Source organism: Botrytis deweyae (assembly GCF_014898535.1).
Source record: "Botrytis deweyae strain B1 chromosome Unknown BDEW_051, whole genome shotgun sequence".
In the NCBI taxonomy this organism is placed as follows: Eukaryota; Fungi; Ascomycota; class Leotiomycetes; order Helotiales; family Sclerotiniaceae; genus Botrytis; species Botrytis deweyae.
Genome location: NW_024066258.1, coordinates 202,467 through 222,751, shown reverse-complemented (window position 1 = coordinate 222,751; position 20,285 = coordinate 202,467). Strand labels below are relative to the sequence as shown.

General features: G+C 42.5%; 6 protein-coding genes across 6 annotated transcripts; 2 read left to right on the top strand and 4 right to left on the bottom strand.

Annotated features, from left to right (window-relative positions):
- Positions 1-1,547: 1,547 nt before the first annotated feature.
- On the bottom strand, positions 1,548-2,438 carry EAE98_011704 (uncharacterized protein; the record flags this gene model as incomplete). Its single annotated transcript, XM_038959327.1, has 4 exons — positions 1,548-1,606; positions 1,661-1,719; positions 1,791-1,908; positions 1,973-2,438. The coding sequence occupies 4 exons, from the start codon at positions 2,436-2,438 to the stop codon at positions 1,548-1,550; spliced, it is 702 nt and encodes a 233-aa protein (XP_038804385.1).
- A 763-nt stretch (positions 2,439-3,201) lies between these two features.
- On the bottom strand, positions 3,202-3,795 carry EAE98_011703 (uncharacterized protein; the record flags this gene model as incomplete). Its single annotated transcript, XM_038959326.1, has 1 exon — positions 3,202-3,795. One exon carries the CDS (start codon positions 3,793-3,795, stop codon positions 3,202-3,204), a length of 594 nt encoding a protein of 197 aa, XP_038804384.1.
- Positions 3,796-7,884: 4,089 nt separating this feature from the next.
- EAE98_011702 (uncharacterized protein) lies at positions 7,885-8,202 on the bottom strand (the record flags this gene model as incomplete). Its single annotated transcript, XM_038959325.1, has 1 exon — positions 7,885-8,202. The coding sequence occupies one exon, from the start codon at positions 8,200-8,202 to the stop codon at positions 7,885-7,887; it is 318 nt and encodes a 105-aa protein (XP_038804383.1).
- A 799-nt stretch (positions 8,203-9,001) lies between these two features.
- Positions 9,002-9,485, top strand: EAE98_011701 (uncharacterized protein; the record flags this gene model as incomplete). Its single annotated transcript, XM_038959324.1, has 2 exons — positions 9,002-9,395; positions 9,451-9,485. 2 exons carry the CDS (start codon positions 9,002-9,004, stop codon positions 9,483-9,485), a joined length of 429 nt encoding a protein of 142 aa, XP_038804382.1.
- Positions 9,486-10,876: 1,391 nt separating this feature from the next.
- On the top strand, positions 10,877-12,244 carry EAE98_011700 (uncharacterized protein; the record flags this gene model as incomplete). The annotated part of the gene is made up of 4 exons (XM_038959323.1): positions 10,877-10,886; positions 11,190-11,360; positions 11,429-11,821; positions 11,985-12,244. 4 exons carry the CDS (start codon positions 10,877-10,879, stop codon positions 12,116-12,118), a joined length of 708 nt encoding a protein of 235 aa, XP_038804381.1. The 3' UTR covers positions 12,119-12,244.
- Positions 12,245-14,842: 2,598 nt separating this feature from the next.
- Positions 14,843-19,706, bottom strand: EAE98_011699 (uncharacterized protein). The gene is made up of 5 exons (XM_038959322.1): positions 19,278-19,706; positions 18,570-19,222; positions 17,346-18,303; positions 16,094-17,200; positions 14,843-16,043 (listed from the first exon to the last, which is right to left on the bottom strand). Exons 3-5 carry the CDS (start codon positions 17,849-17,851, stop codon positions 15,518-15,520), a joined length of 2,139 nt encoding a protein of 712 aa, XP_038804380.1. The 5' UTR covers positions 17,852-18,303; positions 18,570-19,222; positions 19,278-19,706; the 3' UTR covers positions 14,843-15,517.
- Between the last annotated feature and the right edge of the window lie 579 nt (positions 19,707-20,285).

Here is a 20,285-nt window from a genome sequence, read left to right as displayed (position 1 = left end):
TTGTAGTAAATACAGATCTAAAGCCGATCACGGCTTGATTTATCTCATAAAACTACACCCGAGATTGCCAGTATTTCCCGAGGGTCAGCAAAATTCAGGTTATCAGGTAAAGAGCCTTGAACGTTAGATATTTCTCACACATATCAAAGGCATGTCGTCGTCCCTCTTAGAGAATCTACTTTACCCCTAGTCACATTATGTTCGTGGTATTTGGGAACGTTACAAGAAAATGGTGTACTCATATTCTTATAGAACCCTACAAGAAAGCAAAAAACACCAAATTTGAAGTTCCAAGGAATACATATGCCAGAAACTGGTGGCATCGGCAGTCCCATTGCCACCAACACTTCGTGATAACATCCGTACTCCACTCGACAATCTACATCAGCCCACATCTCCTGAACCAGCATTCAGCTTCCTCAGCCTATGAGAAAGTGTCAGTAGTGTCTTTTGGAATCTGCTTCACAAGAATCACTCACTTTAGTCTGATCCTCGCATGCAGTTGCTGACCTTACTTTCCCAGGAGGCAGTGGCATTTCATCGAAGGTCTTAGCCGCCCCCATACTTTTCACCAAGCTTTTTAAGTCCTCATCGCTGCTAATTTCTTCCACAAATCTGGATGTTTGACCTTTTGCTATAACTCCAGAATGAAAGGTTTGTGGCTGCGCAGCTGGACCGGAAATGATAGAGGAGCTTCTAAGCATCGTATTTCGAGGCAGAAAAGGGTTCCGCGGTGCTGTGGATGTATTTTTGGGGGTTCTCTCTGCAGCTTTTCCCTCTGCACGATTCATCGTTTCGGGGAAATCTACTCCCAAATACTTGGCCATAATGCGAATGAATTGAATTTATATTTCAGCAATATTGTTGTGACTGGAGCCCGGTATGTATTGTCACAAATAATTCTTTGATTGACTCTAATCATTTAAGGCACCTTCTAAGAATGCTCCAGAATTGGATAGACATGTCTTTCGAATAAAGGTTTCAACGACAGATGAGAATCGAGCTTCCAAATTTTCAGAAACTGGTCTTACTGCTAGAAACTTCCTGACCTATCTGTCTTTGTTGTCGAAACACCGTGCGACGAAATTCAGCATTGTTGCTTGGTTTCACATCTTCACATCCAGAAATTCAGAGAACACCATCAAATCAAGGTGCCCACTGTGGAGGAAGTGCTTCAAAGAAGCAGCCTGGATGACAAGCGCATTAAAATATCAGTATTCATGTAAGTGCACCCGAAGATTAGGAAGCACGACAAATATGCGTGATTTCAATGAAAGCAATAGTAGTTGAATGAAGATATGCTTTTTTAGACTAATAAAAATATCTCCGGAAAGGAAGCCTGCTTCTTGTACTGATGACTACTAACTCGGTTATTATACCTGGCGATGTGACTGATGAAATTTAAGTCGCCCGCTTAAGAATATACCGCCAACTCTCACGCCAATTGTTGTTCTGCCTTCGAATTCCAAAATCCTGATTTGTACCTTCGAAGTTGCAAGAACCCACATTAGATCCCCATCTAGACCTCCATGCATGCTTTTCTCAAACTAAGCTCCGGAACAATGCTCCATTCCCTTAAACATCAACTCGATCATATCCTTCTTGTCTTGAAAGTTGATTAGCAACTGGCAACTTCTCGAATGCTCCGTGTACTACTTACTGATAATTGCCCGTTTCTTGGCAACGTGACCTTTCTTTGTGACGCCAGACCCACTCTTTCTACATGATTATTAGCGAGATCTCCTTATAACATTCGTATGAATGGACTTGTAGTGCCAGCAACGACTTACCCAATTGCGCTCACATTATTCTCGCCATGGAACAATTTAGGAATTTTGCTCTTAATCGAGAATTGTGAACTGGGTAGATTGGAAAGAGAATCACCATGTCTTGGCACAGGGTCTGATTCTAGTGATTAGAGACCAAGCGTTAGTGAAAGACCAGTGAAACACAAGTTTGAATGAATTCAAACCTTCACTATTCTCACTCCAAGTATGCTCCTTATTATTTGTATCTTCTTTTGCTTGCGTAGGAACCAATTCATATCGCTGCAGCACCGCGTAGTGTCTAATCTGACTCTCAAGAAGACCATCCACGGCCAGCTCGTACGATTCCGCATCATAATTATCCAGGAGTTCCTGGCGTCTCCTCTTCTTAGTTTCAGCTCGAGTTTCTGGAATGATCTCTGGTGTTTCTTCCGTATCAGACAGTGTCTCAGAAGACAGTCTATCGTCTTCCGATCCCTCGAGTGTAGCCACGGTTTGTTTCTCAGAGCTAGTGATAGGCGGAATCATGCTATCTATGTGTTCTACGCGCATTCTATAATCTCTGTACCTTTCTTCTGGTCTTTGGGCTTCAATTTGATGATTGATGTCCATGAGAAGTCCGAGATCGACAAATGGCGCATTGGTGGTAGATGTCGTGTGATTCGGCTTCATGATGAATCAAGTTGATGAAAGATTTCTTGATCTTAGGTTCTGTACTTTAATCGATTAAATTGATAAAAACCGAAGTATTTGCTGTCGCGGTTCATATGTAGAAGGAAAGCAAGGAGTTTAAGTTGATTAGGAGCTCCTATGAATAGGGATACTCGGTTGACTCATAAAGTGGTTTGATTTTAGTGAATTGATGAAAATAACACCACAATGTGAGTGATGCTCAACATTGACACCACTGGAAATATATATTGACAATAAAAATGATCACACGCAATGCAATTGAATTGGACTCAAATTGCTAGACTTGAATAGAGTACAAGCGCCTGTGCAAATAAACATCCTCCGAAGGCACCAAGAATATTGTAGTGTGGAAAGAATTCGCACCACCGTACAGATAAAGCATCTCTAGCAAATACACCCATGCTAAGTCATGATAGCTCTCCCAGAACTTACCAATTATGATCTTAAAACTCCTACTCTCCTCACAATTGACGCTACATTGTTCGTACACAGTATATAAGTATCATAGACTTGACACGAAAATAAGCTTAACACTTTCCAGCGAATGACACATGAGTCCAATATATAGCTGCAGCTTTGCAGAACTCGAAAGCATAAAGTTACTCAAGCATCCATCCAATGTAGGTGTAATCGAGAAACCTTTCAAGCATTGGCTCAAAATCATCCGCCTCTTTCAATATGTGGAACATCAATCTTATTCACTTTCATAGTATGAAATGAGAGGATAGGGTTCGTTGATCCCTCAATTGTTCGTCGAGAGACCATAGGCTCCTGCCTTTCTCTCATACCCTCTCTTGCCCCTCTTCTTATTCTTCTTATTTTTTCTCTTTACCATATCTTCCCCTTCATCAACAGTTGTCTTTTTCATTTTTCCATCAAACGTAAGCTTATGAGGTTTGGCGGTTTGCTTTGACAACCCAAACAAATCGTGTAGTTCCTCTTCCTCTAATCTAGCCGCAGCCCTAATCTGATCCAAATTGGGATGTATCTCCTTCAATAATACTTCGAGGTACTCTTCAATATCTTCCTCCGGCTGTCTTCCATTCATGAATTCTTTCTCGGCTTCGACAATCACCTTTCTCTTCTCAATCATGGATATGCGCCTCTCATCAACAGTCAACATTCCCAAAGTATCAACTAATTGCTGTGCCGTGTCAAACATTGTGATCCAATCTTCACTTGAGCAACCAGCAGCTTCCATTCTTTTCAAATCTTTATACACATTTTTAATCAATTTTTCCGTGGCTTTCTCGAGTTCCAGTTGCGAATCGATTGCTGCACACAGCAGATGTGCGACGCGGCGTTCATCGTTGATTTGTTTTTCGATGCTCGACATTGCGCGATTGAGAAGTAGTTGAATCAAGCCAATCTGGTCGAAGAGGAGACTGAAGTATAGAATTGTTTGAGGATTGTCCGCCGTCTATCTTCGAGGTCTTCGAGGTCTCCGAGGGCCCAGGCTTCTTCTATTCTTTGAATGCTTTGAGTTTCGGTGCTTGTGCCAAATGGAGAACTGTGGCTGCAAATAGGATGCTAGTATAAAATCGTTCAAGGATGATTCGCTGCGTAAATTCTAGGATCTTCAAGTCCCAGGGCTCCGAGAGTTATCTCAGAATGAAGTGATTGCTTCCGAAACGTTTTAGAATGGTGATTGAGAGAAGAAGAGCGTGTAGAAATGCCAGGACTATCTGCTGCCCGTCTATGAACTCCTTGAACGCCTGAGTTTGTGCTATTCTTCGAATTGTTTAGCCCCAATCTTTGTAACAGTATCCCAGTTGCGATTTCAAGGGGTCAGATTTCAATTACTCGCTGCTGATCACTAAATTCCACTCACTTGCTTAAGTTTGTGCGATTTCTTCGAATGCTTTAGTTGTCAAAGTTTGTACGAGCGTGACAATGGTGAGAGGAAAGGGCACCAGAAAACGAAGTAAAGTAACCCGAATAAATTGCCAGAAAGGGTTTTTTTGATGAGCATCTAGATGAATGAGTTGATGGGGTTGTGAAAAGTGTTGGGAGGGAAGGTCGACATCAAAATAAAGATTGAGAGTTCAAAAGTACAAAAATGGCAGGTACGAATGACTCTGGGTGTACACCACAAGATCTCAATCAACTTACAGACCTCGCACATGACTTCGTAAAGAATCTGGGTGCGTATAAATTTGTTCAATGCCAAAGAAATTAGGGCAAAATGGATGCTGGGTATATGTTTTGATATAGTGGTTATCAAAGTTAAACCGAAGCTGTGCAAAATGTAGCAGCTCATGAGTTTGGTCAACTATAGCCCGCCACCCCCGAAACATATCGTCCAGTCCAATTTTTTGCATGAAATTTTCCTTCAAGAGTGATATCTGGCTGTTAACATGAAGAATCAAAGTTATTGTTTTGAGCATCATCAGAGCTGATAATTGGTTGCAGATTGATAGAACCCGAGTTCTCCTTTTGAAGGTTTAGCTGCTCTGTCGACTCTTTTGCTTCAGAATTTCTTTGCTCGAAAAGATGCTTCATTATCAACTAGTACCTAGTAGTTTTAGGACCACACGAGTGCTTTATAATTATTCAAGGCCTCATCCATTTTCCGCAGTAGTTGCCATACCGTCGCTTTTGGACCAAAGCCATCAATTCTCACCATGGACCTCATCAGAACTCGATGTTTCTTGACCAAAAAATCTTTGAGATTTCGAGAGTATGTGTCTTCCTGTGAAGAATTCAAAGTTCAATCAAACTCCCTGTCTCCTTCAAAAGCTGCTATATACTCATCGTTGTTTGGGCCGTATCCAGGAGGCTTCTGGTATGATTTTCTTTTATCTGCCTCTTCGTATGACTTTTCAGACCTTCTTGAGCAATTTTATGTCTTCGCATAGCGACAATTAAGATATTATTTAGCATTGTCCTGTGAACTCAGGAAGTTGTCAAAGTATATGTAAGTTAAATTGATGGACTTGAGCAATTCATTCAGCAGTGGTCAGACTCAAACCAACTAGCTTCATCATAAGGAACTCCACCCCAATTCAAGCCTTACCTACGTACTATATTGGGTATAGTATATCGAATGGCTTCATCTTAGTAACCTTTCTAATCCTCAAATTGACTTACGATGTTGCATCAGTCTTGTTTGAATCGAAATTTGCCCCTCTTGGGTGACAATCTTGTCAGTACAGGAACCGGAGACTTGAGTTTTTGAGTGGTATTGGAATACAAATTTAGCTTTGGACTTTGGAATTTGGATAGTGAGCCAGTGATAGGTTCACTCAATATAAATTAGAATCAAAGCAGTTGATGTTGGATGCCCGAGAAAGCATTGAAAGACCATGTCATTGTTGCACCGTAAGATTGCACAATGGGATCGCATTTTACATGGTGGATTTAATTTCTATTACACTAGGTATTGCAGAATAAATATCCAAAAGTCAGGCAGTTCTTTCTGTGTTACGAGTCAACCCTCCCATCCCAAGCATCCAGTACCCGTGATAGTATCTACGGAATGGTGTTGTCGGATCTCCTTATTTGTAGTTAGTAAATGGACTTATATCGCTGCTATGAGCTTACCATATCATTATTTGGTCCTAATTAGACTTTTCTTCAACCCATCCATTGGCCTTTGCTTTCTGCAAAGCCGAAATTTCAGCCCGTTGTTTTGAGATTTCGTCTTTTGTTTCATCATTTTCTTTTTTGATTTGCGAAAGTGCCGACTCCTGCTTGTTTTTCATCACCTCAAGCTTCGATGCCTTCACCACCAACCTTTTTATCTCTTTGGACTTCTCATCCAATGCCTTTGCCTTAGAGGTCCTGATGGTCTGATTTGTCTTCATTTCGAAGTTGTTCTGGATTAACAATTAGATAAGCTGAAAAAAACTCAAAGAGAAAATCTTACCAAGAACACTCGGGGAGAAGATTGTTTCAAGTGTGTATTGAGCTTCAATATTCGACGAGGTGAAGATATGTAAATGGTTATCTGGATCTTTTTTATATATTAGCGACAACCTCTATCCTAACTAAGGGCATATCATACTTGGTAACAACTGGCAGTGCTTGGTTCGACTATGTTGACTTGAATCGGGAAGTTATCTCAATTTGTGCAAGTTGTGCAATTTGTGACGTTCGGTGCTTGGATTCTTTGTATCTTGTCGTAGAACAGGAGAGGGTGGGGAGAAAGCGAAGGGTTTTGTGGAAAAGGTAAAGGAAATTGCGGATGATTCATTTTACTTTCAGTCATGGTATGAATGCTCTCAAGAATCATTTATGACTCTAAATTGGCTGGGTCGTGACTGTTCATCGCGAAACGCTAGAATCCAGTCAAGCCTTCTACTGAGTGACAATACAAAGGTACAATAAGATGCACTCACTGTGATAAAAGATTCTACTTAGTGAGGTTTGGATTTAGTTTCATCTGTGTGTTTAAAAACTATCAAAGGCATGCATAATTTTGCCCAAGATCGATTGCCACTCCTCCAACTAGATATATCCCAGCCCACAAGTACCGCGCCCACTGTACCTATCTTCTCAGCTAACGTGCACTATTCAATTCCAGAACTCACACGGAGAGGGTATCAAGCAGTGACTTCTGGTCTAAACCCTAGATTACTTGCTAACCTCACTGCCAATTCCAGTCTCTATCTGTGCACTAAATTATCATACCAATACCCAGAAAAGAGCCGAACTTGTTCCATTCCCCAAACTAACAGCTTCGAGCCTCTACCAAGAGATTATCAAGACGAATGATTTGCCGAGCAATACTTGCTTGAGAAGCATCTTGGACTATGTTATTCAACAAAGCAGGTGTACTAGGCTCCCCAGCCAGAAAGTATGAGATGACTGCGCGTTGAATTTACATCTGTTGAATCTGGTGTAGTATGAAGCAGGAATAATAGTGCTGATGAGACGTGAAAAGTTCCGAGAAAGCTTTGCCGTGGTGGACGGCTTGCGTCGAACGACTTGGGTTGTTATGGAAGTACGAAGTGGCAGAAGTTCTTTGAGATTGTTGGATTATTTTTCGACGTGCGAGAAAAATCAGTATCCATAATGAAGATGCAAATCTGGAGAAGTCGGGGACCATTACACGTTTCAGAGAATCATAAAACGGTACATGGATGATGAATTGTACGATACAAGTGAACAGTCATGGGTAGTCAGAAACTGCTATTCTACTAGTCATAAGATCTCGCTGATCCATATTGTCTCCTCTCCAAGTTGAAGGCACCATTTATATCTCATCAGGCTGTGAAAAAAATCGTTTCTTCATGTCCAATGACCGATAAGATTGAAGCCCTGCCTGTACACCCTCAGACGTCAACACCCAACTAGGACTGAGCTGCCATATCTTCATATTTTTCACAATTCGGATAATAGTAAAGGGGCATCACACTAAGATACCAATACTATGATCTCCCCTCGTTCTGCTGACTTTGCTGGCACCACTGCGATATGATTCTTAAACTCCTGCAGGAGTTTTGAAAGGCAGATCAGCACCTATTCTTTGATCCCAGATCTTGTGGAGGAGATTATACGTACTGGTGAAGGCTTTGATTACCTTTGATGTGCCTCTTATGACTTTTCTGAGAACATCACAGCGCTTCTTTGTAGGTGCCACAACCGGGGCATTACCCTGTAGCGTGTTGGGACATGAGTGAAGTCCATCCTTGATAGCTTCTTGGCTGCTTGTGTCGTTTGCAATGGAAGATGCCTCATAGGCCTGTGATAGATCTTCGCCGTTAATGGTAATGGCAGGAATAGAAGAGTGGGTAAACATCTTGAAGGTTGAATACAGTGTGATTTATGGACTTTGTGCTGTGAGAATAAAGAATCTGTAAATACTGGTGTATCCTTGTGTTTATTTGTGGAATTTAACATAGATGCGCAGAGTGAGTACAATCTTGTGAGCAGATGTGAATGACTTCTCGTGAATTTTCGGCCACAGGAACCGAATTCAGTGATCAAAAAAAATAGCACCTTATTCACCAATTATGTATTTACAAATCTGTGGGCTTCTGCCAGTCCTGTCTCATGTACCGATAGCCTACCCGTGATAAATCTTCAAGTGCCACAAATTTCAGGGCAATCTAATCTGTAAAAGAAAAAGCTTTGAGTTGACCATGATTTCGAGTCATATACGATAATAGAAAGTGGTGTAATCATGATTCGGTCAACCCTATTGCAGTCATTCAAAGTATCCACTGGCTCACACACACTTCGAGAAATGCCCACAACTATTTTGAACTTTCTCCCTTTGCACTCTTTTTACAAAATATCAAGCAACAAACCAGTGATTTTACTTACTACATAAAGACACATGTATTAGAATATCTTGTTTACGCAAAACTTTCCCCAGACACCGAAGAGCCCAAGAAACAATATCAAGTTACACGAGTTACACTCAAATACTGTCAGCTTCCATATCTGTCTGTCTTCGTAGATATCAGCCTGGTGGAGAACCATTGTAACAACCATTAATATCATATTCAACAAACGGCTGTTACTGCTCCCTTCTTTACAATTCTGCATCGGGTTGTCGAAGAAATCCTACAGTGCATCCCTTCTCTAAATTCACGATGGATAATCGTAAAATGTGGGAAGCTGAGTACCATCAGCGCCAGCAAATGAGGCCCGAACATGAAAAGAAGATGCTCGAACATAAAGAGAAGATACTCGAATCGTTCCGTCATCAGCTGGGAAATATCAACATCTATGCTAAGAGATACGGCGACAGCATGTCATGTTATATCGAGAATCCTGATGATTTTTGGGTGCAACTCATGGATGTAGAAAGAGTCAAAATTATCTCGGGCCTTCGCGAGTTAAAGCTTAAACAAGAAAGGCATCCAAAGGAATTGACTGAGTTGGTGACTCAGGTTGTGGCTTCGTTTGAGGATTTGGTAGGTGTAAACCTAGGTTTTGAGGAACGAGTAGAGAAGTACAAACGTGAGAACAACACCTTAAAGGCACGTAAGACCATGCCTTTCATCAAAGCCTTTCGGCCATGCTAACTGAATTCATATAGGCAAAAATAATGGGTTTCATGAGGCGAATACTTGAACCCAAAGTGCCAGACTACACATCAGAAGAGTTTGCCCATAGCTCGAAATTGGGCGTGCATCTAGATAATGATGGTGGCGGGGGACGGAATTATTAGAAAGGAAGATAAGGAAACTCTGAATTGGCGACTAAAGCAAACTTTCAATGAAAGAATCAGGGAATGGATCTCGGGGCTGGATCTCGGGATGATAACAAAGGCTCTTTGACTAAACGTTGGTATTTCGAAAATAATTGCAGAGGTACTTTTAGTGTAGTTTTTCCCAGACTTGACGTCTGAGTTAGTTATATCAAAAGTCAATATCCATTACTGAAATAGCGTCATTTGATTCGAGTGAACATTTTTTGGAGGTTTCACAGCACTAGCTGATTGTATGTAGAACTTGTACATATGATTTCAAGATTTCCCATTATTAGACCCTCGCACAACCCGTCCACGACTGAATTCTTCTTGCCAAACACTTCAAGAACATAAATATGAGCACACCCGTGCTCTATAGACTGCGAGCCCATGACCTATATCACACCTCTTGCGAATTACTCGCTCCATAACAGCTATTCAATATGTCCAAGTAACACCAAGAGAAAGATCAAGGAGTTCGCCGGAAGAATTTGATCCCGATGAATAACCTTATTGGCAAAGCAAAACATTCTATACTGATGCCCAAGTAAGTACCATAACCCTCTCACTCGAAATATAGCGCAAGCCATAGCCGAAGGATTTTATATCTGTCACTGGATGTTCCTCATACTTTTCGGACGTTGTGATAAGCATGAAACCCCAAACACGTACTTGGACGATGATTGGCGGACATCACTATACCAAGTTACCGAAGGTAGGACGGGTGGGGGATGTCACACGTGATGTTCTCCAGAGATTCAATAAATATATTTAGCAACCGGAGGAACTTTTGTGTTTTAGATTGTATGATTCTTTCTTAACTTCACGATAAGATCTAGGGCCTCTTTCAGTGATAGAAACTCCCAGAAACGCGATATTGGTTACTGATATTCCTACCATGACCGAGAAGGATTCTACTACCCCGCGTTACGACCCCTCAATCTACGATACCCCTTTCTCAAAATTACCAAACCCCAAAAGAGTATGGATAGGGGAGCCTGGATCTACTCTTGAAGGGATAGGTAAGAATCTCTTCACCTTTCTGGACCATCACCTGACAAACCCCATAGGTCGCCTATCCCTTCTCACACCCGAAATAGTCTCTTCGGCAGCAACTTCAGAGATCAAGACGGGTAAAAGAGTAGGTCTCGGATGGGACATGACAAAATTGGAGTATTCCCAATTTGGACGACAGAAATGTGGACATAAGATTATTCCACTGAATGGACCAGGCGGGAGTTGATACGGAGCATGTTTTGATGATGTCTATCATATGAATCCCCGTAGGTCATTGCAATGCTTCTTGTTAGTTTGATATCGTTAGCGTGTCTTTGAAAATCTATCAATCGGAGATTTCTTGCTCTGAGATTCTCAATTAGATGATGGGCAAGCATCCATCTGAAAGAGGCAGGTTAAACCCACGATTTGTTGCTACCTAGTATATTTACCTCGAGTTCTGCCGGTTGAGATCATGACAAAATCAAGTCACACCTCCACAAGACATATAAAACTACAGCTCTCAATCCCAATTTTAGCTTTTACATATTTTGAATATCATACAAGCATTGGCTGACCTATAACACAAGAACAAAGCAGTCAATGGGATGGCTTTCGTCACTACTCCCAGCCACGAAATACTTCCGACCCCTCTACATCACAGGACCGAGTGTTCTATGGCGGCACTACGAAAGATGAGATTATGGATACATCGAATCACCGTATCGGGCTCCAAGACTGGGCATCTGAAGGAATTGCTGGTTTGTCTTCACATTTCCTACTTCACCGTTTCATCTCGCATCTTCATAACGTTCACAATTACATCCAGGCCGTGGTATTTTAATCGACTACGCTCACTGGTGCGCCCAACAATCTCCACCCATCAAGTACACCAACTTTTCTCTTCACAATATCCCGTTCAAAACGCTCGTCGCGATTCTCGCCGATCAAAATATAACCCCTCAACGTGGTGATATTCTCTTTATCCGCATGGGTCTAATTCCGGAATGGGATAGCTTCACCGATTCTCAAAAACAGGAATATGCATTCCAAAGTACCCCCGAACATGCTGGCGTCGAACCTAGCTTCGAGTTATTGGAGTGGTTATGGGATAGTGGGATATCAGCTGTGGCAGGCGATGCTATAAGCTGGGAGGTTTATCCTACGCAGGGAGAGCTTAGCTGTCATGAGTATTTGCTCGGAGGATGGGGAATGCCAATTGGTAAGTCTTTTACCTGGATTTTGGAGTTCTCTTTGAGCTTGATTTGTATCCAATTTTCATTCGCTTTTATACGCCTTATTTCGTATGTCACATAAAGAGATGGCGCGCAACTAGAAATCCTTCCAATTTAACAATCATGCCTGCTAACTTATTACCCACACAGGTGAAATATTTGATCTTGAGGCCTTGTCTCGTACCTGTCGCGAACTAAATAGATATTCCTTCTTCCTAACATCGATGCCATTGAATATGCCAGGAGGGGTTTCTTCACCCCCAAATGCAATGGCCATCTTTTAGATGATGATTGAGAAATTGGAAAGGGCAGAAAAGACATATGCGATAGGGACATGAGGCCAGAGAGGTTGAAAGAGATCCAAGGACTGTAAATATGACATATTGAGTTGGATACTGGTTGATAGTTGCGGAGATTGTGACACTGTAAAAAATCTGAATACAAAAGCTTGTTAGCCAATGTAAATCGAACGTTATATTCCCTTTGGGACCTAGATCTTTGAGACCTATCATCAGTAAATCAACCTAACGCAACTCGGGCCAAGCCCACCGCTTTCTAACGACCCTCTAGCGACTCCTACACCAATCATTCCCCGAAGAGAATGACCAGATTAGAAGATCATAGAGAATGTCAGACAGCGATGGACTTGGCCCAAGTTAACGGGTCAACTTCATCAATCCCCAGGCTATCCAATGTAACTCCCTCACCCCGATCCCCCGAAGGAAACCGGAAGATTGGAAGTTGGCAAATTCCAACCAGAGGAACGATGAAATCGACCTAACGCAACTCTGGCCCAAGCCAGCATCCCTTGACCTTTTGTTTCTGTTCTTTGTCATCCCTCGCCCCCCGAAGGGAGCAAAGTCAAAGGACAGCCACAAAAGGTACTGGGATACTGGCTTGGGCCAGGGTTACGGGTCAAGGCTGCCAGATTTTCACCCCCCGATGCTGTTCATTATCATTCCTCGCTCCCCGAAGGGAGCGAAGTCAAAAGACAGCAACGGCAGGGTGAAGAACTGCAGCCTTTTCCTAGGCGAATGTCTTTTCAACCAGGCCGCTTGATTCCCCGCCATAGCCGCTGAAACATCTTGATCGATTCAAGGCACCATCCCTCTTGACCCCCCCGCCTTAGCCGCGCAAGCATCCCGCTCATTCTATTGAAACCCCTCGTTTGACAACAGCCCATATCCTCACGCTAACCATCCTGCTCCTTTTCAGATAATCCCCTCGAGTTCCGGCTCAGCGGTCCAAATGATCCTTATAGCCGATCATTAGCCAAGACTAAAGAACACCAACCAAATACTGCCGTCCGTCATTTTGATCTCCCCGAAGGGAGATCAATCAGAATAGCAGGAAATGATCCGGAGTCGATAGCCTTGGTCCAATGAAGGGATAAGAATACTTGAACTTGAGACACGGATCAAGGCAGAAGATCCTACTCTTCGAGCGAAAATGGCGCGCGGACAGGTCACCGAATCATAACGGGTGATCCAATAAAAACAAGAGAAGGCTTGAACGACCAAGACGCTGAAATCAAAAGGTAATGATACAATGAAAGGAACAAAATGTTTGAACGGCTAAAGACGCTGAAACCAAGGATGGCGGGTTGAATTCACAATCGCCCTACAAGGAAGAAAGAGAAAAAAAGTCGAAAAGGATGGAGGGAAGGCGGTCTATATATATGCAAAAGAACTGAAATCTGTCAAACAGATCACCACGCTAAGAAATCAACCAAAGTGAATTTGACGGCTGCCAAAAGATTTACTACGCCAATCAATGAACCAAAGCCAGTCAGCAGACCGCATCAGCCTTCGGATTGTCTAGTGAATCGTACGAAGGGACAAGGTTCAAGCTCAACATAATTTTAAACTTTAGAAAGACAAAGACTTTCTCACTTCGTTAGAAGATGAAAATTTTCACCTCATGAAACAACAGATTATACCACCCATTGACCGTTCAAAATTCACTATTCAGTTTGGCTTGATCGACACAAAGTGAGTCTTAAACTGTTGTGAGCATATATATATATATATCACTTACGCTAACGATGAAGATGTCAGATTGTATGCAACATGTGAAGCAGCGAAACCTTCACGCAATCTATGACTTGCATATCGGAGACTTTTACTCGATCTACTTACTAGTTCCAAACGTTGACACTAATAATGGACTACACTTGTAATTTGATCTAACACTGCCCCCCTACCAGGCAATCAAGATCTTCATCTAGTGAATCCTGGATACGGCAATCTTCAAAGCTATCTCCGATCAATCAAAGAGTGAGAATATTCAATAGCTTCCAATCTTATTTTTCGTACCAATTCCCCTCGGCCCTCGGTGTATTATTCGATTGTGACTAAGAAGAAAATGGCGCAACGAAGGTGAATATCTATTCTGGCTCCTATCATTGCTTCTTCTACCTGGTCAAATGAGGCTAGAATCGACATCCTGATGTTTCCTCTAACCTTGGCAGCCCAGGAATAAAATGCCATTTCAAAGATGATAGATCGGAGAGAAGAAAATCTACGAGATCTCAACACTAGATAGATTAAGCCTTGCCTTGCAAACTTGTAGAATTCATCAACGCCTTATCCCTCATATGTAGGTAGACGAGGTTCGAAGCCAGAATAAATAAAAATGATACGTGTACTTAGGATCACGCTTTACTGTCATTGTCCCTTAGTTAGTTCCTTCGAGCTTCCATCCTACCATTAACGCGCCCCCGAGCCTTCATTACCCCCGAGAGTTTCCTGAAGCTCAGCCCATCCTGTTATGTTCCTGCTTTGCTTGCGTTATTGCTTAGCTTTGTAAATAATGGCTGGGTCAAACAGGATCAATTACTGTAGTACATGCGTGATGATAAGATGGGCTTGAATGGACATAAATGTAGGAACTATACATTCGATATATCATAGCACCCTTTTGCCTTCTCTAATTGCATTACTGGAAATGTAAAACGACACTAAGATCAATATTTCACAGTCTCACAATCCGAAAACTCAAGAAATCAAGTATTCAAAGGTGTAAACTTTTATTTTCTTATGCCAATAGTTACATACTTGCTTTTGTATTTGCCCTATTTCATACGTAAGTACAACCCGGCCAAATTCTTGCCTATTAGATGCCCATCGTCTTTCCCTTTTCTTGCCTCTCTCGCGCCTTGGCAGTCATCTCTCCCTCATAGATAGCAGACCCAACATGAAAGGCTTCTCCGCGTACTGAACTGACATGGATGACAGAGCCCAAGTGAAAACCTATTTCACTTGCTCTTCGTGTCCCGTTTGCGCCCGAGTCATCAACCCGAAGATAACGGGAATCAAGTCTGACAAGTCTGTTTCTTGAATACTCGCTGATTATAGAGGGTTGACACTAACTCTCAAATTGGAAAGAAAAAGTTTAAACAACCAAAACGCCAAACAGATCCAGATGTATGAGCGTCCCTATCATGCAAGAAAAAGATATGTAACACACTGTAAGCAATGCACCAAAATAACTCCTTAGTATAGATGGATGGCCCCAAGTTACCTCCCCAATTCATGATGATTGTTTTGGTCGTTCGGAATTTCCATTGTCAGAAAGTCCAAATCTGAATATGAACTGTTTTTATGAAAGACCCTCAATGAATTGTATTTATTTGGCATGTCAAACTGACTTCCACTAGCCATTGATTTGAAAGCCGTTGTATTTTATAGCACTTCGTCTTCTTCGGTGATCCTGCCTACTCTCACTCCACCAGGACTGACTCTTTCGGGCCCCCTGAGTGGCTCTGGAGGTGGCTCGTCTATCATGCAAGCGTTCTCAAGCATATTCGTCCATTTTCCACTTGTACCAGCATGACTATGTTTGAGATGTTGACGGAAATGATCCGCGCGGAAAAATTTCTTGGCATGGTTACATTCTCCAAACTTGTGCATGTCTTGCAAATGAGCACCCCTGAGGTCCCAATCCTCACCAGTCGCCACAGGCATCGAAGACCCCTCGTGATTCGCAATTCCAGTCCTTGGAAAATCTTCGCCACAGTATCCACAAGTATCCGCATCGTTGGGCCGTGAAGGAGAAGGATGGAAAGCATGCGCCCAATCTAGGAGAGCAGCACATGACCAAGAGTAACGACGGAGGTGCAAAGAATTCTGATGCCTTTCAGCCTCATTTTTATTCTTGAAACGATTTCGACAGTATAGGCATTCATACTGCTTTTCTTGTTCATGCGTGCTAAATTATGGTTAGTATCAACAAACAGTTAGATTTTGAGTGACACTAACTTGAGATCTTCCTGGGTGTCAAATTTCTTCGGTTTTTTGGGACAGCATTCACAAATGAAACCGCCTTGTCTACTAGGAGCACTATTGTGTTTCACGTGTCCTAATGCCTCTGGCATTTTTCGCGCATTAGTTAGAGGTCGACTTTCAGATAAAGCTCGATGATGGGTTGTTCTAGCCGAAATTGAACCTCTTGGGCTGGGATTTAGCGACATTGAACCGTTATATGACATGTCGGTGTTGATATCCATGGGTCCAGGTGAGAGGCCTCCATGAGACAGCCTACTATACGAGCCCATGCTGGTCGCGCTACTAGCAGTCACTGATAATGTGGATGAGAATGAGTTCCTAGGTAAAGAAGTGGTAGATGATATAGACGTAGAGCTCGAATGAAAGCGCGGACTTGGTGTTGAGCGTGAGCCAGATTCGCGACGTCGTGCAAGATCACTTGCACTGCCTACCGTGCGTAGTAGATGTAGACTGTCGTCCCTGGGAGGAGAAGATGCACGTCGTTTTTGCCCGGCTGTAGAGCAGGGAGAGTATCCTTCACTCCGACCATGATACTCTTCTCCTATCTGTAGTCGTCTCAGTCCCGTTTCTTCCATATGGAAGCCTTCTTCGTATTCTGGAGAAGGCATCTGGAAGCTATCCCTAGACTGGCTGGCGATACTTGATGCATCGTCGGCTATGCTCCCCGACCTCATGTTGTAAGGGTGTGGTGACCTTTCATTGTCTATTATATCGGTCGGTGACCTGAACTCAAATGTGTTCAAATTGCTAAGTCTGGGATATGGATTGCCTGGTGAGATACCAGAAGATAAAGGCGAATCTGCCCATCGATTTATGGGACTCTCTGCAAGCGCCGGTTTGTGTGTATGGATTGGCAGAGAGAGTGGCTTGAGTGTAGGATGACCATGTTCCCGCGCTATTCTAGAGGTCGGTGATGCATCGTTTACAGATGAGCTGAACGGAGACTTCGCGAATGGTCTTGATGATGTGAAATTATCTCCTCTGCTACCCAGCTTTTGTAATAATGATTTGTCGTATGCTTGAGCATTAGTTTGATATGTATCGTGGACAGAACTTTGAAAGCCTATTGAAATTCTTGATCTGCGAAACGAAGAATTAGTAAAAGAAGGCACAAGAAAACACTTCATAATCTTCAGTAAAGCATTGACAAGAGAACTGGCGATCCTGTTTGCGGGGTGACATGAAATCGGAGGCTCCGGCGTGATTTTAAGATAATAGCACTCACTGTGTCGACCCAATGCTTGCGTTGGAAGCAGAAAGACTTGAATAGCCTTCATCTTTTGGCAGTGCAATTGCATGGTTGCTCGCATCTTTCGACGGATGGACAGTGACGGTGGCGTTAGAGCTTCCTCGACGTCCAATGTCTGGTCGCTCATCTGATATGCTATTGCGACTATAGCTCCCACCGTACAGACTCGAGCCAGCAGGAACCGATGAAACGTTTCTTCCCCAATCGAGTTCCCGATTTTGATTTGCCCACTGCCACCCAAGATCTCCCCCATTATCTGTATCTGGAATGTATTTAGGTGGTGGTAAAGGAGGAGGGGGAGACTCTCTCGCGTTGGGTATAGACATTGGTCCAGCCGCGGCCCTTGAAGAGTTGGAAGAATGGTATTTGTGTTGATCTGAGTATCTGTCGGGATATCGATCGGGGTGGTGAGAGTCTTGTACGTGGATTTCTGGTAAGGGTGTGCTGAAGCTCGGCTTTTGGCCACGCATAGGAATATCCATTGTGTGAGTTAAGCCACAGGCTATGAAAATTAAGTGGATGTATATTGTAGTCCTCCTAACAACATGAGCTGACCTCGTCTTCGTCTAGAAGTCGCTAAGTCGGACGTGCCGTTTTGCTTGGGAGGGAAAGGTTGAGAGTGGAGAAGGAGGGAAATCGCAACATGGATATTTTTTTTTCGAAGAGTATATTAGTTACAAAAAAAGAGGTTCCGGGTCACAACATCCGGTTCCAATGGTATGTATTTTCTTCAATAGGACCAAATGCCTCTTGGAGTACGCTCAAAGAGTTCGCGAAGTTGACGTTGTTTTGCGAACCCTTCATAAAATGGGATGACGGGGCGAACGTCTGTGGTTATGAAAGGACGAAGAAGTACGGAGAGGTATGTTTCGGCCAATCTTTAGCGGAAGGGCTGAATATGTACTAACAAAAAAAACCTAAATTGAATCGAGAACTATTTAAGTCAGAAAAGTAAGTTCATATAGATGTGGACGATATGATAATAATAATAATAATAATAATAATAATATGGTGTCTAATAATGAATGATAGATGATTAAGTATCAAACGCATATATATATATATATATGTAGAGGAAGGCAGAGAGACCCTCAAGGCATATAAATAGATAGATAAACAAATGAATGACAAGTTATGTTGAATAACTAGATGGTAATAATGGCAAGAATAGTAAATATTTCATAAAAAATATATACATACATTCCAATATAAGCGTTAAATTCTATCGTCGTACATCGAATGCTAATCAATTCGGTCGGTCCTCTCTCTTTCTCGTCCTTCCCTCTCTCATAAGCTCATAAGCCTTAAGAATACGAATGACAAACAGTAGGGCTGGGAAACTAGGATTTCATTCGGGGAGTGGGAATGGTGATGATGGACGGACGATGAGAGCGGATGGAGCCAACCAAGAAACGAAGCTGATAGGCGGATTTCAAGTACCCAGGTATCCGTATCCTTATGGGTTAAACAGAATGGATGATGGTATGGGTGGGTGTATGGATGGGTGTATGGATGGATGGGTGTATTGGCTCACTGAGGGTAAAGGGTGGGACTTATTATACTTCTGTAGGGTGAAAAGAACGAGGTGGAGAATTCGGAAACAGGGGACGAGGACTTAAAGAGGATGGATGATTAAACTCCCCAAGGCAAGGACCATAGAGCCTTCTTCGTTTTGGGAACAAAGTATGAATAAAGTATATCAAGTAGATAGAAGTAGATAAAAGTAGATTAAACTCTTTCCTCGAGTGGACGGAGATTACAGCGTTAGGGGTTAAGTAAAGTATTCGAGTCGTATGTAGGTCCGTCCTGATGAGTGTTCGGTAGTGTAAATCTTAAATACTGTACTTCGCTCGCTAGGTCATCATGACATTAGTTACCTTATTAGCTATGTGTGTGGTAGATACCTACCTATGCATCTAGGTATAATAGAGTTGGACTTTCGGATATTTTCGCCTTTCTCGCCTTTTCAAATTATGAAGGGTAAGATACTGGTCAAAGCCAAGACAATCCAAAGGCTGTTTGTCTCAATTCCCGGCGCACGGTAGTACGATAGGGTGAGTTCTTTTTCCAGGAGGGAGAGAGGGGAGTACCAACTCAAAATAGGAAATGGATTGAGTCGATCCAATTTGGTGAAGCTGCGATGACAATTAATGATGTTGATGAATGACTGAGCTCCTCTCAATCCTATTTTAGACGTTCTTGTGTTAGGTTGATGTGAACACGGCGGATTAGGGCTATTTTTCGGATCTGTATACTGTTTGATTTCATGTACAAGGGAGCACGTATGATGGAAAGTGGATACAATAATACGATGAGAATCATGAGATACAGATGGCGGCAATTGATCAAAAGAAGAGAAGAGAATGCTGACTTTGAAAGGAGGGGAAGGAGGAGGTAAGAAGATAGTAAGATGGGAGTTAGGTAATTGTCAGTCGTCAATCAGTCAGAGTCAGCTCACCCGAGTAAGATATACCGCAAGAATATTGTAAGATGCAGATTCCGGTACGTGTAAGTACATTCGTTTTGTCGTTTCATAAAGTCATCTATCTAACGTGATTCCATTCTTCTGAAATATACTTTCAGTGTCATCGATCCAGTGTTGTTCATGGTCTTGCGAACCAGGTTTATTCACCAGTGAGTGTTGAGTCTTACCTTTCGAGGCCGTATAGGCTCATTCATAGGCTACCCGCTGTGAATATGTGATGCGCGCAATTCATGAATCAAACCGGTGCCAATGAGACGTTTGTAAACTATTAATCAAGCCCCATAGTTGCCCTCTTGCATAGAACGACAGCGGGGTTTCTGATACCTACTAGGTACCTAGTCGACCTCGATTATGACTATCCTGCAACCCTGTCAGATACCATGCCATGCCATGTTTGGTAGCACGAACTCAAAAGATCACGGGAGTATAGA

What these genes read in the sequence shown, in the direction of transcription:
- EAE98_011699 (XM_038959322.1), bottom strand. Translation starts at nt 17,851, where the DNA reads ATGGATATTCCTATGCGTGGCCAAAAGCCGAGCTTCAGCACACCCTTA. An exon ending in GCAAGCATTGGGTCGACACA is followed by an intron (nt 17,201 to 17,345) that starts GTGAGTGCTATT and finishes TTCGTTTCGCAG; the next exon opens with ATCAAGAATTTCAATAGGCT. An exon ending in GACACCCAGGAAGATCTCAA is followed by an intron (nt 16,044 to 16,093) that starts GTTAGTGTCACT and finishes ACCATAATTTAG; the next exon opens with CACGCATGAACAAGAAAAGC.